Source organism: Ranitomeya variabilis, chromosome 3, assembly GCF_051348905.1.
Source record: "Ranitomeya variabilis isolate aRanVar5 chromosome 3, aRanVar5.hap1, whole genome shotgun sequence".
Lineage (NCBI taxonomy): Eukaryota > Metazoa > Chordata > Amphibia > Anura > Dendrobatidae > Ranitomeya > Ranitomeya variabilis.
The window spans coordinates 7,456,493-7,477,767 of NC_135234.1; the positions used below are offsets into that span (position 1 = coordinate 7,456,493).

The window sequence follows — 21,275 nt, forward strand, 5'->3', positions numbered from 1 at the left end:
GGTGACGACATTGTAACCATCTCATTGTCTCCGCTCCTCTCTACAGAAGTTCTGCCATTGGCTTATACACATCTAACGTTAGTCCTGTCTACACCCAGCTGGAGAGTTTAGGTGCGGCTCCTCTTACTTTCATTTTGCTATAATATCTCTAAGTCCCATTAGGCAGATTCCTGAGACTCCTTATCTCAAAATATACACAGACTCCATTTTAGAAAGCAAAGAGATGCACGAAGAATAACCAAAATGGAGTCCGGATAGATGAATCCTGCCCTCACAATGGGGACTCAGCTTTTTATCACTTGTTTGAACCACACTGCTGTTATTTTGCACATAACTAAATGACCCAACGCCCGGAGAGGACCTCTGGCTGGTGATCCTTCACAGAATAAAGGTTTTATTTCGGGATGCATGCCAGTGGAGACGGATGAGGATGGTTCGTGTGTAGAAGAAGAAAATAAATGCACAGTGAATTTATACCATATTTACTTTTTGTCATTTTTGCTCTGTATACGTTGTTTTAATGATGACCTATAGAAGATAGTTGGATATTGATTAGAGGATAAAAGGCCATAGAGAATAAACAGTATGCGCACAGAAGAAGCCATCAGGCGAAACGTCAGACAAGGACTGGCGTTCCACGTGTTACTTTCATGTAGCTGTTTTATTTGAGTATAACACCATCCTTTCTTGGACGACGGCACCTTGCCGGGCTGTTCTATGTTCATATTATCTGAGAACTGGAAGCAAGAAGTTCAGATTGCCTAACAACGTGTTATGTTTTTTTCCCCTCCATATGCTGATGCAGACCATGTGTCTGTTACTCTCTGCACCAACCATCCAATCCCATTCGCCTTCAGCCTTGTTGGTCTATTGTGCTTCATATTTTCAAGATTAACAAAGAAGGAAGGATACGCGGGCATCTCAGAGGCTATGAACCCAACAGGAAAGCAGCGGAGAGCTCCTGGACAATGTCAGTTGTCGGCCTGTTCCTCGGGGGCGTGTCTGAGACTAGAAGACATCCATCTTCCTTCCCTATAAAAGCCACAGGTTTTAGATGGATGCAGTCGTAATGACCAAGGTTACGAGAATATGAGACATAAATGGCAAGAATAAGATATTTATTCATATGCGTTATGTAGCTTCCAGCACAGATCTCCAGTGGCGGCTCCTCGGGGCCCCTTTTGGGGGGCGGCTCAGGAGTTTGTGGAATGGATGAATAGTCCACAAACTATAAGGCACTTTTCAAAGTTGTCTTGTCTTTTTGGCAGGTGAGATATATATTTTCAGCAGTTGGCCATAAAATGTCCCTTCCGCAATGCTGCGGTGGTATATTCCTCCAATGACACCTCTGTATAATTCTCCGGTGACACCGCGGTGATATATTCCACCGGTAACTTCGCTGTATGCTACTCTGGTAACGCCGTAGTATATTCCTTCATAATGCCGTGGAAAGTTCCTCCGGTAATGCTGCAGTATACTGCTCGGATAACACCGTGGTACGTTCCTCTGGTAACGCTGCTGTATGTTCCTCCAATAACGCCGTAGTATATTCCTTCATAATGCCGTGGTAAGTTCCTCCGGTAATGCCGCAGTATACTACTCGGATAACACCGTGGTAAGTTCCTCCGGTAACACTGCTGTATGTTCCTCCAATAACATCGCAGTATATTACTCTGATAACTATGCTGTATGTTCCTCTGGTAACGCTGCAGTATGTTCCTCTGGTGATGCTGCCTTGTGTTCCTCCGATAACGCTGCAGTATGTTGCTCCGTTAATTCTGCAGTATATTCCTCCGGTAATGCTGCAATATGTTCCTCTGGTGCTGCTGTGTGTTCTTCAAACAACGCTACAGAATGTTCCTCCGGTGATGTTGCAGTGTGTTCCTCCGATAACTCTGCAGTATGTTCCTCTGATAATGCTGCAGTATGTTTCTCTGGTGACGCTGCGGTATATTCCTTTTGTGCTGCTACTGTGTGTTCTTCCAATAACGCTGCAGAATGTTCCTCCGGTGATGGTGCAATGTGTTCCTCTGGTAATGCTGCAGTATGTTTCTCTGGTGACGCTGCGGTATGTTCCTCAGGTGATGCTGTAGCATGTTTTTCCTGTGTTGCTGCGGTATGTTCTATGTTTGTTCCTCTGGTAATGCTGCAGTGTGTTTCTCTGGTGACCCTGCGCTATGTTCCTCCAGTGCTACCGCTGTGTGTTCTTCAAATAACGGTGCAGAATGTTCCTCCAGTGATGGTGCCGTGTGTTCCTCCGATAACTCTGCGGTATGTTCCTCAGGTGATGCTATAGTATGTTTTTCCGGTGTTGTTGCGGTATGTTCCTCAGGTGATGCTGTAGTATGTTTTTCCAGTGTTGCTGCAGTATATTCCTCCAGTACTGCCGCTGTGTGTTCTTCCGATAACATTGCAGATGTTCCTCCGGTGATGGTGCCGTGTGTTCCTCCGATAACTCTGCGGTATGTTCCTCAGGTGATGCTGTAGTATGTTTTTCCAGTGTAGCTGTGATATGTTCCTCCAGTGCTGCCACTGTGTGTTCTTCAGATAACATTGCAGATGTTCCTCCGGTGATGGTGCCGTGTGTTCCTCCGATAACTCTGCAGTATGTTCCTCAGGTGATGCTGTAGTATGTTTTTCCAGTGTAGCTGTGATATGTTCCTCCAGTGCTGCCACTGTGTGTTCTTCCGATAACATTGCAGATGTTCCTCCAGTGATGGTGCCGTGTGTTCCTCCGATAACTCTGCGGTATGTTCCTCAGGTGATGCTGTAGTATGTTTTTCCAGTGTAGCTGTGATATGTTCCTCCAGTGCTGCCACTGTGTGTTCTTCCGATAACATTGCAGATGTTCCTCCAGTGATGGTGCCGTGTGTTCCTCCGATAACTCTGCGGTATGTTCCTCAGGTGATGCTGTAGTATGTTTTTCCAGTGTAGCTGCGGTTTGTTCCTCCAGTGCTGCCACTGTGTGTTCTTCCTATAACGTTGCAGAATGTTCCTCCAGCATTACACACATCTTCTGCCATTATAGCGCCACAGTCTGGGGCAGCTTGCGGCGAGGAGCTAAGTCCTTCACACCGACACAGTCTGATGTCTCGGAGGTGGATCCACAACATGACCAGTGAGACTTGCCGGGATGACCTTTGTGGCCGTGGCCACAGCCCCGGAAGCCACCTATAGAGGATGACAATTGTTATGTACAGAAGATAAGGACAGTAGTCAGTATCAGCAGAGCGGCACGTACCTGGCATTGTCCCACCACAGCCGCAGCGGGCGTCCTTCTGGCCACCACTGGAGCAGAATGTGCAGCAGTGGTAGATGCCGCAGTGCGGGCGCAGTGATCTCCTCACAAACACAGTAAACGGGGAATCCTGTGGAGAAAACGTGGATGTCTGGAGTGAGACTCCAACATAACGTGCTGGCACCGTGCCCGTGTGTCGCTACCTCTTACCTGGATATGGTGACCTTTTATGCACACACTTATGGAGATCTGGCCCGGCTCTGCTGGCGTGTAGGATATCTGATATGTCCCATCATGGCTATCCTGAATGGAGGCCGGCACAGACCTGTGTGACATGAAAAGACGTCAAGAATGACATGAGTGACATAACGAGTAGCTCCACGGCCTACGAGCGGCCATTATCTGCTGCTGTGCAACGACCGGAGGGAAGATCAATATTCATAACACGACCTGCAGCGCTGAAAAGTGTGGCCCCGAATTATCAGGACACGGCCATGATGTGTCACCGATGCTATTGGCATGGAGTCTACGGCAAAGGTATGAGGGGCACTGAGCGCCCGGCACTATAATGAGGGGCACTGAGTGCCTGGCACTATAATGAGGGGCACTGAGCGCTGGCACTATAATGAGGGGCACTGAGCGCCCGGTACTATAATGAGGGGCACTGAGCGCCCGGCACTATAATGAGGGGCACGGAGTCTACGGCAATGGTATGAGGGGCACTGAGCGCCCGGCACTATAATGAGGGGCACTGAGCGCCCGGCACTATAATAAGGGGCACTGAGTGTCAAGCACTATAATGAGGGGCACTGAGCGCCCAGCACTATAATGAGGGGCGCTGAGCGCCCGGCACTATAATGAGGGGTGCTGAGCACCCAGCACTATAATGAGGGGCACTGAGCGCCCGGCACTATAATGAGGGGTGCTGAGCACCCAGCACTATAATGAGGGACACTGAGCGCCCGGCACTATAATGAGGGGCACTGAGCGCCCGGCACTATAATGAGGGGCACTGAGCGCCCAGCACTATAATGAGGGGCACTGAGCACCCAGCACTATAATGAGGGACACTGAGTGCCCGGCACTATAATGAGGGGCACTGAGCGCCCAGCACTATAATGAGGGACACTGAGCGCCCAGCACTATAATGAGGGGCACTGAGCACCCAGCACTATAATGAGGGGCATGGAGTCTACGGCAAAGGTATGAGGGGCACTGAGTGTCCAGCACTATAATGAGGGGCACTGAGCACCCAGCACTATAATGAGGGGCACTGAGCGCCCGGCACTATAATGAGGGGCACTGAGCGCCCGGCACTATAATGAGGGGCACTGAGCGCCCGGCACTATAATGAGGGACACTGAGCGCCCGGCACTATAATGAGGCATGAAGCATACAGTCTAGATCACGTGAAGTCATTATTATCTCCTCTACTCCTCCTTGGTCAGGCCTCATCTGGAATACTGTGTCCAGTTTTGGGCTCCACATTATACAAAAGACATTGAAAAGCTGGAGCAAGTTCAGAGAAGAGCAACCGGGATTAATAGTTAATAGTAGTTATTAAGGTTGAAGGAAGACTGTAAGTCCATCTAGTCCAACCCATAGCCTAACCTAACATGCCCTAACATGTTGATCCAGAGGAAGGCAAAAAAAACCCATGTGGCAAAGAGTAAGCTCCACATTGGGGAAAAAAATTCCTTCCCGACTCCACATACGGCAATCAGACTAGTTCCCTGGATCAACGCCTTATCAAGGAATCTAGTGTATATACCCTGTAACATTATACTTTTCCAGAAAGGTATCCAGTCCCCTCTTAAATTTAATTAATGAATCACTCATTACAACATCATACGGCAGAGAGTTCCATAGTCTCACTGCTCTTACAGTAAAGAATCCGCGTCTGTTATTATGCTTAAACCTTCTTTCCTCCAGACGTAGAGGATGCCCCCTTGTCCCTGTCTCAGGTCTATGATTAAAAAGATCATCAGAAAGGTCTTTGTACTGTCCCCTCATATATTTATACATTAACATAAGATCACCCCTTAGTCTTCGTTTTTCCAAACTAAACAGCCCCAAGTGTAATAACCTATCTTGGTATTGCAGACCCCCCAGTCCTCTAATAACCTTGGTCGCTCTTCTCTGCACCCGCTCCAGTTCAGCTATGTCTTTCTTATACACCGGAGACCAGAACTGTGCACAGTATTCTAAGTGTGGTCGCACTAGTGACTTGTATAGAGGTAAAATTATGTTCTCCTCATGAGCATCTATGCCTCTTTTACTGCATCCCATTATTTTATTTGCCTTTGTAGCAGCTGCCTGACACTGGCCACTGAATATGAGTTTGTCATCCACCCATACACCCAGGTCTTTTTCATTGACGGTTTTGCCCAGAGTTTTAGAATTAAGCACATAGTTATACATCTTATTACTTCTACCCAAGTGCATGACCTTACATTTATCCCCATTAAAGCGCATTTGCCATTTATCAGCCAAAGCTTCTAGTTTACATAAATCATCCTGTAATATAAAATTGTCCTCCCCTGTATTGATTACCCTGCAGAGTTTAGTGTCATCTGCAAATATTGAAATTCTACTCTGAATGCCCCCTACAAGGTCATTAATAAATATGTTAAAAAGAAGAGGGCCCAATACTGACCCCTGTGGTACCCCACTGCTAACCGCAACCCAGATGGTGAGTGGACTGCAAAGTATGTCCTATGAGAAACGGTTAAAGCATCTGGGAATGTTTAGCTGCAAAAATGAAGCCTAAGAGGAGACTTAATAGCTGTCTACAAATATCTGAAGGGCTGTCACAGTGTAGAAGGATCATCGTTATTCTCATTTGTACATGGAAACATGAGAAGCAATGGGATGAAACTGAATGGGAGAAGATACAGATAATATAAAAAACTTTTTGACAGTGAGGGTGATCAATGAGTGGAACAGGCGGCCATGAGAGGTGGTGAGTTCTCCTTCCATGGAAGTCTTCACACAGAGGCCGGACAGACACCTGTGTGAGATGGTTTAGTGACTCCTGCACTGAGCAGAGGCTTGTATATGATGACCCAGGAGGCCCCTACCAACTCTAGCATTCTAGATTCTATGATCCTATGAAATCCTGATGGAACCACAAGCCGTATAGAATCCTCGAAGCCCAGCACGAGGTGATTTCAAAGTAGGTGAAGAAAATGATGAGCCTAGGCGTTGCCAAGGAGTCAAAAAAGCTGCGGGTCCAGCCCCACTGTCCTTGTACAGAAGGGGAGTATCTGCAAAACCACAGGAAACTAAATGTGTCTAAATGTGATGCGAATCCGATGCTCCACGTAGATGATCTCATAGAGAAGCTAGGTTCAGCCAGATACATCATCACCCTCGACCTAACAAACGGTTACTGGCAAATCCTTCTCTCTCACAGCGCAAAGGAGAAGATGGCTTCTTCTCCACCTGATGATTATTGCCAGTAAACCAGAATTCTGTTTAGGCTGTGAGGAGCCCTAGCTACATTCTGGAGAGCCATGGACTTAGCCCTTCATAAAAAGTATGCCACAGCTTAGCACAATGATATTATGATATCCAGCCTGGAGTATCAGGGAAGTCATCTGCAGAAGGTACAGGCAGTGCTAGGTTCTCTGAGGAAGGGGTGTTTACCATAAACCAAAGAAGTGTGCCATGGAGAACAGGAAGGGAGAATACTTGGGCTACATTGTCGGAAAAGGCAAAATAAAGAAGGAAATGAATAAGGTTGAAGCAATCCAAAATTGACCTCAAGCGGTCTCCAAGAAACAGGTTCAGGCATTTCTGGGAATGGTGGGATGTTATCAGCAGGTTATCCCAAATTTCACCATGATAGCCGCAGCCCTGACTGACCTTCTTAAGGTCACAAAGATGTTGATGGCAAAATGGTCTCTTGAAACAGAGATGGCGGTCCAAGAGTTGAAACTCAGGGCTACAAGACTTCAAATTTCATGCGGGACAAAGGCCTGGGAAGCTGCACAGCAACGCTGATAGCCTGTTTAGACTTCCCTGTTTGGTGACTGAAGATGCCAAAACCCATGGAGTTTGGCAGGGGGAGGGGGATATGTGACAAAGTCACTGGCAAAGTACTGGAGGGAGGGTATGTTTCACTAAGGGTGTTGGCTTCAGTGATAGCAACCTAGGAAATGATCCAGCACACTAAGTGCTGAAAGGGGTTAATCAGAAATGTTTTGTGCTAGGTTAATTGAACAGCTGTAGATTGGGAGGGGTTCAGAGGATAAATACTCAGCCATCTAGAGCATTCAGTGTGGGGTGGGCTTGGAGGTACAAAGCTCTGGAGCTGTGTTTTTCAAGTTAAGAAAAGCTAAACCTTTAGTTGTTTGTTCCTGAAGCGGATGGATTGCCGTGGCAACACAGACTGTGCCATACGTTATGTTTTTGTTACATAGTTACATAGTTACATAGTTATTAAGGTTGAAGGAAGACTGTAAGTCCATCTAGTTCAACCCATAGCCTAACCTAACATGCCCTAACATGTTGATCCAGGGGAAGGCAAAAAAACCATGTGGCAAAGAGTAACTCCACCATGGGGAAAAAAATTCCTTCCCGACTCCACATACGGCAATCAGACTAGTTCCCTGGATCAACGCCTTATCAAGGAATCTAGTGTATATACCCTGTAACATTATACTTTTCCAGAAAGGCATCCAGTCCCCTCTTAAATTTAATTAATGAATCACTCATTACAACATCATACGGCAGAGAGTTCCATAGTCTCACTGCTCTTACAGTAAAGAGCCAGGAAGGCTGGGTTTGTTTTGCTAATATTGCACTGGTTTATACAGTACTCTTAATAAACCAGTGGAAGATTTAAAGAGACAGTGTTCTACCTTAATATTGATAGTCTACTTCTATGTGCAGCAAAGTGAGCCAATCTATCACAATGTAAAGAATAGACACGTGTAACAACGCCGTAGTAGAATGGTAGGATATATGTCTTATAAAGGGAGGTCTGGGCACAGAATTAAGCTGTCATTGGGAGAAACTGCAGTCTTTTCATCGAGAGCTACTGCAGACTTTTCTTCGAGAGTAACTGGAGCGCCCCGTAAGGCCGGGGGGGTTCTCGGTACCGGGTCCTGCGGTTCACAGGGGGATGTCACGGTGGCTGCGACCCAGTCCGTGGCCCTAGGACGTCCGTGTAAAAGGGGAAAGGTCTTTAAAGGGATATAGTTTATTTTCATGACGCCACTTGTGGTATTCGGTCAGGGTGACCGACGCTGCTTTAAGGGGTCTGCTGGGGTGATGTTATGGCAGCTAGATGGTATACCTTCCCACAGGTGAAGTGTGTCCCCAGGGCTCCCGGTGTGTAGATGGTGATGGTGTGAGGCGCAGAGAAGAACGAGGACACAAGGTTGCAGTCTCTTTACCTTTACTGAAGACTTCAGCATCCACAGTCCTGAGCACCAGATCACAGGGCAGGCAGAGTCCGGCCGGTTTGGAGGCAAGTCCAGAGTCCCCTTATCCAGGTGGAAATCAGTAGCCTTCCCTTGCGCTGCAGTGGTGTAGTCCCTTACTGCCTATGGCTTCACATAAGGTCCTCACAGATGTGGTGTTTCGCTCTCTGTCCCCCATATAGGATAGGACAATACCCGTATGATTGGTGACTTGAGCCTGTTTATAGGGTCTCATAGATAACCCGGCTCTGTAGGTGTCACCGTGCCTCCTGGGTTTAGGTGTGGACAGGTAACCTGCAATTAGCTGTCCTGCCGGTCTCTGAGATAAGGCGTAGAGGTCCTTACTCCCTCGGTGTTCCGGCTACCGGTGTTCTGCGCCTCAGAAGGAGGCAGCCTGAGTGGGGCTGGTCCCCTTCTGGTATCCTCTCCTTTGCTTCGACTTCCTTCCTGATCGCTGCAATATAATTCTGCCTTTCAATGTCTCTTTCTGCACCTCTGAGGGCATGCACAGCTCCGTGGACCCACTGTCCTCCTCAGACTCTGGTCTGGAACTAACAGAACTCCTGTCTGGAGCTCTGCCAGGAACTGACTAACTTTCCCTACAGACTACCAGTTATATATATATGGGGAGTGACCTAATAAATAGGAGCAGGAGCTCCCCCTGGTGGCCTGGAGTGTGAATGTGTTGCATGTTTGTGATACCTGGATGCAGTTATCCTTCTTTGTCTCCGAACGTAGCATCACTCTCCCCAAGAGGAAAGCAATACCACTGTGACGACCAGGACCCTGGGGCACCGCATAACTGCAGACTTTTCTTCGAGAGTAACTGCAGACTTTTCTTCTGCGACCAGAAAACCCAATAAGAGATCTAAGGATTTGTTGTGACATACAGTATTGATGACCCATCTACAGGATAGCTCATCAGTAGAAGATCACTGGTGTTACGGAACTGCAGCACAGAACTAGGAGAGAACGGGGAAAGCTGACCCTGCACTAAGACTAGGCTGATACCCTACGATGGAGTGGGAGACCCATTTCTTGCGAATAGACCCACCGACGATCTTAGTCTAAACTCAGCGAAGACCTATAGATAAGGGGAAGGAGGTCCCTAAAAGATCTAAGGACTAGGTATAAAAAACAGGTCACCTCCTGATAGGAAACACAGAGAAGGCTGCAGAAACAAACTGAAAACAGAAACAAAAGATAGCAGAACCAGAGATCCCAGAACCGCACAATATCAAACACAGAAAGCTGTAAAAGCACCTAGCCAGAACTCTAGCGGATTAACACTGTTGTCCAGCAAGAAATGGGAGGCAAGATCTGGGTAATAAAGGGGGATACAATCACCTGACCTAAGACAACCCAGGAACCAGGGGAAAAGACCAGCAGCCAGAAAACCACAACAAGATGGCGGATGGTCAAAAACAAAACAGATTCTAACAACTGGGGTCCAAGACCTGGTACCACCACCAATCAGCTACTTGCTCCGGCGGCATTACTGAGCTGCTGCTGTTCCCATTCCCCGCTGCTTTCCTCTGTTATATCTGGGTGAGTATATGTATCCATCCACCTCTCGTGTCTCCCCTTTTCCTCATAGTTTGTAGCTTGCGAGCAGCAGGGCCCTCATTCCTCCTGGTATCTGTTTTGAACTGTGATTATTGTTATGCTGTAATGTCTATTGTCTGTACAAGTCCCCTCTATAAGTTGTAAAGCGCTGCGGAATATGTTGGCGCTATATAAATAAAAATTATTATTATTATTATTATGTATGCCTGGTATATTCTGTTTCCCATGTACGTGTTGCCTTGTTCGTCTGGTTGGTGTACTACGATAGAATACTACTCCCCTCTTCCCTGCGTGGGGGAAGGGTACAGGCTGAGGGTGGACTCAGGAGCTAAGGCAAGGTATGTGGCCCTGGCATCTTCACTTTCAGAAGTTACCCGGGGAACAGAAAGCTAGGGCACCCGTAGTGTTAAGGACAGGAAAGGAGCCCCTGGTCCCGGGTCACCCGACAACAGAATGGTGATAGCTGCACTGTGTGGAGATCGGGTTGTGATGCTGCATTGGTGGATTCCAGGTATATTTTATGATTTACTGAAGTGTACGAGACAACTGGAGGTGAAAAGTTTTATCTCCCCTCTGACTAAGGCTCCGTCACATGTCCTGTTGATTCCTGTACAGGAAAAAACAGTACTGATGAGATCCATGGTCTGTGTCCGTGTGACATCTGTATGAACGTATGTGATATCCGTGTGTCTATGTGACATGTATTGGTGCTTGAGAAGAAGCAGTACAGCTCGCACTGATCCCAGGCGCTGGCTGCTGAAAGCAGCTCTCAGCATTGTCGCTGGGTGTCCCTGAGATCAGCGCAACCAGGCGACAATGATGGGAGTTGTATTCAGCCGCCTTGTGTCCCTTCTGTGTAAAATAAAGAAATAAATACACAAGACGCGTAATTTTCAGAACCAGAAGAGGGAAAGCTGACAGCTGGGGACAGATGTTAATAATTTGGGACAAGGGACATTTTAAAAATAAAAATGTTATACTCACCTCAATCCAAGTCCATTGAAGTCCTTAGCGCCTGTAAAAAAACAAAACCAGTAAAGGCAAAGCAGACAGCTGTGAGCTGTTATTAATAGCCTGGGAACCTTTTGGGATACTGTTCCCTTTTCCAGATTAGTAACATCAGTCCACAGTTGTCAGCTTTCCCTCTGCTGGTTATGAAAATTATACGAGAGCCCGCGCCGTCATTTATATTTAATTCTTTATTATAGACAGAATGTACACAGCAGGTGCTGAATACAACTCCCATCATTGTCTCCTGGTCGCACTGATCTCAGGGACACCAAGCAACAATGATGAGAGTTGCCTTCAGCAGCTGGCGCCTGGGATCAGCACCAACTGTACGGCTTCTTCCCAGGCTTCGGTACGTGTGCAGCACGCATTCTGACTGTGCTGCGCAAAAAATCCTGACATGTCTGAGGGATTTTCACATGGACACACGGTCTGTGTGAAAAATCTGACATGTGCGCACCACCATTGAATACAATGGGTGCATGGGTCCGTATTTGCATCCTTATAAAACGGACGTGTGAAGAAGGCCTCCTTCAGATGTCAGTGATTTTTTTGATCAAGTGTCATCTGTGTTTTTCCAATTTTTGTTCAGTGTCACTTTTTACCATCAGTTCTTCATTAGTGATTTTCAAATAAGAAAAAATACATAAATGACGAAGATTCTCCTCTCCAATGTTAATCACGGACGGCACACGGACGGCACATGGACGGCACACGGACGGCACATGGACGGCACACGCACTACTCACTAATGCTGTCCGTGTGCTGCATGGGACTGTCACACACCCATACACTTTTATTGGTTATTTTGATCCATTACTCCAATAAAAAATGGATGTCTTTCTGTATTTCTGTGGCTCACTCAGTCCACAAAAAGACATGGACGTGTGAGCAGCCCCATAGACGTTAATGGGTGTGTGTACACGTCTGATAGAGCCCGATAATGCACGGTGTAGGGACATTTCTCAGAATAGATGCTAAACATAAACCATAATGTGAACAGGGTCTCATGCGGTAGGTTAGAGGACACTGGTGTGTTGTACCCAGCTATCTCTGGTTTGGGGGTGTCTGAGGTCCTAGTAATGCTCCCCATAAGAAACTGGCAATGCTCCAGCTTCCTATCAAAGACATAAAAGTCCAAAAAGGAGGCAACAGATCAAAAATAATGGAAAGATAAGGAAGGATCATTTATTCACCAACAGCAGCTACGGTTCAGCTTTCTATGGAGCACTGCAAACAGAGAGGCTCTGCTGGAGAAAGGCTCTGCAGGAGAAAGTCTACTGGAGAAAGGCTCTGCTGGAGAAAGGCTCTGCAGGAGAAAACATCTGTAGGACAAAGGGTCTGTAGGAGAAAAAGGCTCTGCTGGGAGAAAGGCTCTGCAGGAGAAAACATCTGCAGGAGAAAACATCTGCAGGAGAAAACATCTGCAGGAGAAAACATCTGCAGGAGAAAGGCTCTGCTGGAGAAAGGCTCCTCTGGAGAATGGCTCTACTGGAGAAAGGCTCTGCTGGAGAAAGGCTCAGCTGGAAAAAGGGTCTGCAGGAGAAAGTCTGCTGGAGAAAGGCTCTGCTGGAGAAAGGCTCTGCAGGAGAAAACATCTGTAGGACAAAGGGTCTGTAGGAGAAAAAGGCTCTGCAGGAGAAAGGCTCTGCAGGAGAAAACATCTGCAGGAGAAAGGCTCTGTTGGAGAAAGGCTCCTCTGGAGAATGGCTCTACTGGAGAAAGGCTCTGCTGGAGAAAGGGTCTGCAGGAGAAAGGCTCAGCTGGAAAAAGGATCTGCAGGAGAAAGGCTCCTCTGGAGAAAGGCTCCTCTGGAGAAAGGGTCTGCAGGAGAAAGGCTCCTCTGGAGAAAGGCTCTGCTGGAGAAAGGCTCCTCTGGAGAATGGCTCTACTGGAGAAAGGGTCTGCTGGAGAAAGGGTCTGCAGGAGAAAGGCTCAGCTGGAGAAAGGGTCTGCAGGAGAATGGCTCCTCTGGAGAAAGGCTCTGCAGGAGAAGGGCTCTGCAGGAGAAGGGCTCTACAGGAGAAAGGGTCCATAGAGAGAGCTGAACCGTTGCTGCTGTTGGTGAATAAAGAATCCTTATTTTTTTACTATTTTGGATCTGGTGCCTCCTTTTTGATATTATGGCATGTCTACATCTATCTATCGAAGGAGGAGAGGTTCCAGGAGCTGCCAGCGTAGCAAGAAGTTTAGCAGGGTGGTGTGATAATCACAGAGCGTGCCGGTCCAGCCACGTACAGGAAGAAGGGGAAGGATCATCTCGGCACTCGCATCCTGATTAAATGGTAACATTTATTAGATTCAACGAAAAAAAACTACTTAAAATTAACTGATATGTTTCTGGCACAGAAAAGAGCCCTTAGTCATTGGATAGTGAACAAAGAATAAGCACGGATAAATATCAGGAACATTGACCAATCCTGGATAACCAGTGATTAGGTGACAAGTGCAAACAGGTGAGACTAGAAACCATTGGACGGCAGGAACAACACACGGAAAATTAGATTCAAATCAATAGATATAACGTTTCTGTATCAGTGTTCCCCAACTCCGGTCCTCAAGAGCCACAACAGGTCATGTCTTCAGGATTTCCTTAGTATTGCACAGGTGATTGAATGCTTGGTTATCCAGGTGATGCAATTATCACCTGTGCAATACTAAGGAAATCCTGAAGACATGACCTGTTGTGGCTCTTGAGGACCGGAGTTGGGGAACACTGCGTGTAGTTGATAACATTAGGAAAATTAGTACTTAATCGTAGTATCCAATATGCTTCTCAGTGTGCAAGTTCTCTCTTCCAGTTTCCACCACGTTTGGGACATAGTACTCTTTCCAGCCCAAAAAATGCAAAGTGGGATAAATCACTACAGAAACAATTTATGTTATGTATTGCCTGGGAGCTTATCCATATCTTTGTTAGGATGGGCCTGCCAAAGGAGATTTTGATGGGCCAGCTGTGTAAGGTCCTCCAGATTGCCCAGCTGCAAACCTCAGTTTACCATCCACAAACAGACGGCCTAGTAGAACGCTTTAATAAGACCTTAAAGGCGATGCTCAAGAAGGTCATTGAGAAGGACGGTCGAGACTGGGACTATCTGCTTCTGTTTCTGCTCTTGAGAGAAGTTTCTAAAGCCTTCACTGTCTTTTCACTGATCGAACTCCTGTAGGGTCGACATCCGCAAGGGCTCCTGGACATCGCCAAGGAAATCTGGGAAGCTGAGGTCATGCCACATCAGAGTGCCATAGAGCATGTCGCCCAGTTGCAGGAGAGGATTGCGAAAGTAATGCCTATCATGAAGGAGCATCTTTTCCAGGCACAGGAGGCACAGGAAAAGGTATATAACCAATCAGCAAGACTGAGGCAGTTTCAGCCTGGGTGCTCCGTGCTAGTGCTTATCCCCACGATGGAGATCAAGTTCCTAGCCAAGTAGCGAGGCCCATACGAGGAAGGAAACTACACCGAGTATATCATATGAACTTGCTCAAGCCATGGCAAGATTGGGAATTGCTGGAAACTGCTTACCTGGGAGCCCGTCCCAAAGCAAAAGTGGAGGAGGTCACAATTGCAGAGACTCAAACGCCGGCTCAGAAGCAACAGTGTCGTGAACTGCGGCAGAGGAACTGTAACCTATTCTCGGAGTTGCCAGGGCATACACAGGTGGTGGAAGAACGCTAGACCTTGGTGTGATAGAGGAGTCAAAAAGTGGATGGTCGAGTCCCATCGTGAGTGGCGGGTTTGTAACAACTACCGCAGGCTGAAGGAGGTGTCCAGTTTTGATGCATATCCGATGCCCTGCATAGACAAACTCATTGAGAGACTTGGACCTGCAAGGTACTGTACATTACAACTCCTGACCTGATGAAGGGCTACGGTAGATCCCCATGTCCCAGAGTGCCAAGGAGAAGATGGCCTTCTTGGGGCCTGAAGGCTGTTTCCAATACCCCAGACTGCCCTTCATACTGCAGGGGGCTCCAGCTACCTTCTAGAGGGCTATGGATCAGGTCTTGGCCCCACAAAACAAATATGCTGCAGCCTACTTTGATGACATTGTGGTCTTCAGCCCTGACTGGAGTAATCATCTACCAAAGGTACGAGCGATCCTGGATGCATTGAGAAAAGCCAGATTCACTGTGAATCCGAAAAAGTGTGCCATAGGGAAGGAAGAGGCCAAGTACTAAAGGTACCTTCACACTAAGCGACGCTGCAGCGATATCGACAACGATGCCGATCGCTGCAGCGTTGCTGTTTGGTCGCTGGAGAGCTGTCACACAGACAGCTCTCCAGCGACCAACTATGCGAAGTTCCCTGGTAACCAGGGTAAACATCGGGTTGCTAAGCGCAGGGCCGCGCTTAGTAACCCGATGTTTACCCTGGTTACCAGTGTTAAATGTAAAAAAACAAACACTACATACTTACATTCGCGTCCCCCGGCGTCCGCTTCCCTGCACTGTGTAAGCGCCGGCAGTAGCAGGGCACAGCGGTGACGTCACCGCTGTGCTTTGCTTTACGGCCGGCACTGACACATTCAGTGCAGGAAGCTCTGAGCAGCAGCGCGGACGGCGGGGGACGTGACAGACATCAGAGGGTGAGTATGTACTGTTTTTTTTCACTTTTACAATGGTAACCAGGGTAAATATCGGGTTACTAAGCGCGGCCCTGCGCTTAGTAACCCGAGATTTACCCTGGTTACCATTGTAAAACATCGCTGGCATCGTTGCGTTTGCTGTCAAACACGACGATACACACCGACCTAACGACCAAATAAAGTTCTGGACTTTCAGCAACGACCAGCGATATCACAGCAGGATCCTGATCGCTGCTGCGTGTCAAACACAACAATATCGCTAGCCAGGACGCTGCAACGTCACGGATCGCTCTCGTTATCGTTGTAAAGTCGTTTAGTGTGAAGGTACCTTTAGGCTATGTCATCGGGAGAGGCGAAATCAAGCCACAGATAACCAAGGTCGAGGCGATTCAGAAGTGGCCGCAACCGCTTTCCAACAAGTAAGTGAGGGCATTTCTTGGAATTGTGGGACATTACTGGTGGTTTATCCCAAGTTTTGCCATAATTGCTGCACTATTAACAGATGTCCTTAAGGGCACAAAGTCGACCATGGTGAGCAGAGATGACATTTCAGGTGCTAAAGTGGACTCTGTGTAAACATCTGGTTCTGGTAGCACCGGACTTTAGTAAAGTATTCGTGGTCCAGACAGATAGTTCGGAAGTTGGGTTGGGAGCCCTGCTCTCTCAGGAAATAAATGGGGAAAAGCATCCCATCCTGTGTCTGAGCCAGAAACTCTCTTCCTGCGAAAAAAAATATGCCATTGTCTAGAAGGAGTGCTTAGCCATAAAATGGGCCGAAAATACACTGAAATATTACCTACTAGGTCATAGGTTTAAGCTAATGTCAGATCATGCCCCTGTGAGATGGTCAAGTGAAAAGAAGGGTAAGAATGCCCAGGTATGTAAGTGTTTCTTAACCCTCCAAGACTTCAGGTTCCACACAGAGCATAGACCAGGCAAGTTATATGGTAATGAGGATGCTCTCTCCAGAAACCCGTTTGGTGCCTGAATGTGCCAAAACCCCCATCTTTGGGCAGAAGGGGGGGATATGTGACAAGGTCACTGTCACTGTATGTGAGGGAAGATATGTATTAGAAAGATTGCTTGCTTCCGTGATGTCAAATCTATACATTTCTTCCCAGCATGCTATGTGCTGAAGGGGTTTACCAGCCATTACAAGGGTTTTTAATCAGTAGGTGAGAGATGGGCGGTATGCCTACTCACCATATCTTCACCTCAAGGGTGGAAAGTTAAATGTGCAGTCACGGTTTTTTTTCTATGTGTTGTGTGTTTTGAGAGGAAAGTCTCCAGACATGACTCCAGGAGGAGCTGAAGATAAATGGGGGTCTGAGCAGGCGAACTCCTCAGAGATAAGGACTTTGCTGTGATTTATCTTTTGTTTTGCCATTTTGTCAGAAAGGCCATGTTTATTGTGCTAAACCCTGCCATGGTTTATGCTGTCCCATAATAAACCAGCAAGTGACTTAACTAAGAAGCGTTCCTGTGTATACCTCTGAAGCACTTAACCGAGTCAACCCCTCACAGTTGCTGGAGAATGCGGGCAATGATCCGGGAACACGCATAGCGGCTATGGACGAACTGCATGTCCTGGGTAAAATCCGCCATCCAGGGTGAGACATCCGTCAACATGGAGGAGCTTGTCAAACATCTGGTCCAGGTCCAACAGCAGCAGCAACTAGCAACTCCAACAGCAGTGACCGCAACGGAAGGCACTAATGCGGCAGATGTAACTCCTCACAGCAGTCGTTTGTGGGAGGCCACCAGTCTCCTCCCTAACTGCAGGTGATGACTCATACATCCTGAAAGCAGTAAGACGAGCCATACAGAAGATGACCTCAGGGGATGATGTGGAAGCTTTTCTGACTGTTTTTGAGAGGTTGTATTTGCCAATATGTTACTGGAAGATCCTGCATTATTGTATGTACTGTCCCATCTGCCAGATAACTGCTCCCGTTTCTCACTTCTGAAGTCCCTTAGTCCCGTTACCTGTAATAGAGGTCCAATTTGAGAGGATTTCCATGGACCTAGTAGGTCCCCTAGTTAAGTCCGCAACGGGGGCATCAGTATATCCTAGTGGTCCTGGACTATGCGATGTGGTACCCTGAAGTGGTACCAGTAAGGAACTCTTAGGCCAAGAGTATTGCCTGGGAGCTTGTCCATATCTTTGCTAGGATGGGCCTGCCAAAGGAGATTTTGATGGACCAGAGAACCCCCTTCATGAGCAAAGTGATGAGAGAGCTATGTAAGGTCCTCCAGATTGCCAAGCTGCAAACTTCAGTTTACCCTACGCAGACCGACAGCCTGGTAGAGCACTTCAATAAGACCTTAAAGCCAACTGGCACTGTTATGAGGGCCACTGGCACTGATATGAGGGGCACTGCATGACTGGCATTGTGCGACTGGCACTTATATGAGGGGCACTGTGCGGCTAGCACTGATATGAGGGGCACTGTGCAACTGGCACTGATATGAGGGGCACTGTGCAACTGGCACTGATATGAGGGGCACTGTGTGGCTGGCACTGATATGAGGGGCACTGTGCAGCTGGCACTGATATTAGAGGTGCTGTGTGGCTGGCACTGATATTAGAGATGCTGTGTGGCTGGCACTGATATGAGGGGCACTGTGTGGCTAGCACTGATATGAGGGGCACTGTGCGGCTGGCACTGATATGAGGGGCACTGAGCGGCTGGCACTGATATTAGAGGTGCTGTGTGGCTGGCACTGATATAAGGGGCACTGTGCGGCTGGCAATGATATTAGAGGTGCTGTGTGGCTGGCACTGATATTAGAGGTGCTGTGTGGCTGGCACTGATATTAGAGGTGCTGTGTGGCTGGCACTGATATGAGGGGCACTGTGCAGCTGGCACTGATATGAGGGGCACTGTGCGGCTGGCACTGATATGAGGGGTACTGTGCAGCTGGCACTGATATTAGAGGTGCTGTGTGGCTGGCACTGATATGAGGGGCACTGTGCAGCTGGCACTATTAGAGGTGCTGTGTGGCTGGCACTGATATGAGGGGCACTGTGTTGTGAAATTGGATTTTGGGCTCCCCCGGTGGCCACTGGTGGAATTGAACTGGTGTGCATCATCCCCTCTGTTCACCTGTTTCCATCAGGATGTGGGAGTCGCTATTTAACCTTGCTCCTCTGTCACTTCCATGCCGGTCAACATTGTAATCAGAAGCCTTTCTGTGCATGTTCCTGCTGCTAGACAACTCCCAGCTAAGTTGGACTTTAGTCCTCGTTTGTTTTTGCATTTTGTTCCAGTTCACAGCTGTAGTTTCGTTTCTGTGTCTGGAAAGCTCTTGTGATCTGAAATTGCCACTCTGATGTTATGAGTTAATACTAGAGTCTTAAAGTAATTTCAGGATGGTATTTTGATAGGGTTTTCAGCTGACCATGAAAGTGCCCTTTCTGTCTTCCTGCTATCTAGTAAGCGGACCTCAATTTTGCTAAACCTATTTTGATACTACGTTTGTCATTTCATCTAAAATCACCGCCAATACATGTGGGGGGCCTCTGTCTCCTTTCGGGGTATTTCTCTAGAGGTGAGCTAGGACTGATATTTTCCTCTGTCAGGATTAGTTAGTCCTCCGGCCGGCGCTGGGCGTCTAGGGATAAAAAACGTAGGCAACGCTACCCGGCTACTGTTAGTTGTGCGGCAGGTTTAGTTCATGGTCAGTTTAGTTTCCATCCTTCCAAGAGCTAGTACTTATGTTTGCTGGGCTATGTTCTCTTGCCATTGAGAACCATAACAGCACTGTGCAGCTGGCACTGATATTAGAGGTGCTGTGTGGCTGGCACTGATATTAGAGGTGCTGTGTGGCTGGCACTGATATGAGGGGCACTGTGCAGATGGCACTGATATTAGAGGTGCTGTGTGGCTGGCACTGATATTAGAGGTGCTGTGTGGCTGGCACTGATATAAGGGGCACTGTGCGGCTGGCACTGATATTAGAGGTGCTGTGTGGCTGGCACTGATATAAGGGGCACTGTGCAGCTGGCACTGATATTAGAGGTGCTGTGTGGCTGGCACTGATATGAGGGGCACTGTGCGGCTGGCACTGATATGAGGGGCACTGTGTGGCTGGCACTGATATGAGGGGTACTGTGCAGCTGGCACTGATATTAGAGGTGCTGTGTGGCTGGCACTGATATGAGGGGCACTGTGCAGCTGGCACTGATATTAGAGGTGCTGTGTGGCTGGCACCTTGAGTGCTGCTCCAGTGCTCTTCTTACCCATGAGACCTGCAAACAGGCTAAGTGGCTGACACGGGGGCTTACATGTGAGCCGGCAACCGAATTCTCTGTGTAAGAATGCCATCACACAGCAGTTTTTGGTCAGTATTTTACATCAATATTTGTAAGCCAAAACCAGGAGCGGAACAATTAGAGGAAAAGTCTAACAGAAACATATGCACCACTTCTGCATTTATCACCCACTCCTGGTTTTGGCTACAAATACTGATGTAAAATACTGACCAAATACTGCTAGTGTGACGGCAGCCTAAGTCTATGGAGTCTCGCTCTGCGCCTCCATCTGATGTTCCATAGATTTCCATTTTCAGCAAGTATCTCTGCCCCACACAATGGTCCCTCTGTGAGTCAGCAAAGAAGAGGAGCCATCAAGTGGGACCTGAACTGCGCTGGAAACCGGAGAAGACGGCGATCGATGAGTATAGTAATCCTCTTACACATCATTACGTACTTAAGGTAATTTGGACAACCTATGAAACAAGAATGTTGTTGGGACTTATTCTATAAACATGGTATTGAATAATAGCCAGCGCTCACTGAGTGACCACGTAGATCTAATCAATGATCAATACTGAAGCCACAGTCATAAAGGAATTATCTAGACGTTAGACCCAGCACAACACCACGTGCTGGAAAGAAAAGACCAGCACACCACCGGGCATCTACTTGACAGAGACGAGAACCAGCGCACTACTCAAGAGAGACGAGTTGCGGCACATCACCAGGCATCTACTCGAGTGAGACGAGACCCAGCGCACCACCGGGCATCTACTAGAGAGAGATGAGACCCAGCATATCACCAGGCATCTACTTGAGAGAGATGAGACCCAGCACACCACCGGGCATCTACTCGAGTGAGACGAGACCCAGCGCATCACCAAGCATCTACTCAAGAGAGATGAGACCCAGCGCACCACCGGGCATCAATTCTGGATAGAGGAGACCCAGTATACCACGGGCATCTACTCGAGAGAGATGAGACCCAGCACACCACCAGGCATCTACTCGAGAGAGACGAGACCACATGCACCACCGGGCATCTATTATGGAAAGAGAAGACCCAGCGCACCATTGGTCATTTACTTTGAGACCCAGCGCACCACCAGAGAACTATTCAGGAGAGAAGAGACCTAGCGCACCACTGGGCAGCTACTCGGAGAGATGAGACCCAGCGCACACCACCGGGC

General features: G+C 47.9%; 1 protein-coding gene across 1 annotated transcript in view; it reads right to left on the minus strand.

Annotated features, from left to right (window-relative positions):
- Positions 1 to 650: 650 nt before the first annotated feature.
- Positions 651 to 21,275, minus strand: part of TRIM45 (tripartite motif containing 45) — a 34,356-nt gene continuing 13,731 nt past the window's right edge. The window contains exons 4-6 of the mRNA XM_077293590.1: positions 3,449 to 3,563; positions 3,242 to 3,368; positions 651 to 3,171 (exon numbers count right to left, since the gene is read on the minus strand). Coding sequence (XP_077149705.1) covers positions 3,023 to 3,171; positions 3,242 to 3,368; positions 3,449 to 3,563 — 391 coding nt within the window. The 3' untranslated portion in view covers positions 651 to 3,022. The remainder of the gene's footprint in view (positions 3,172 to 3,241; positions 3,369 to 3,448; positions 3,564 to 21,275) is intronic.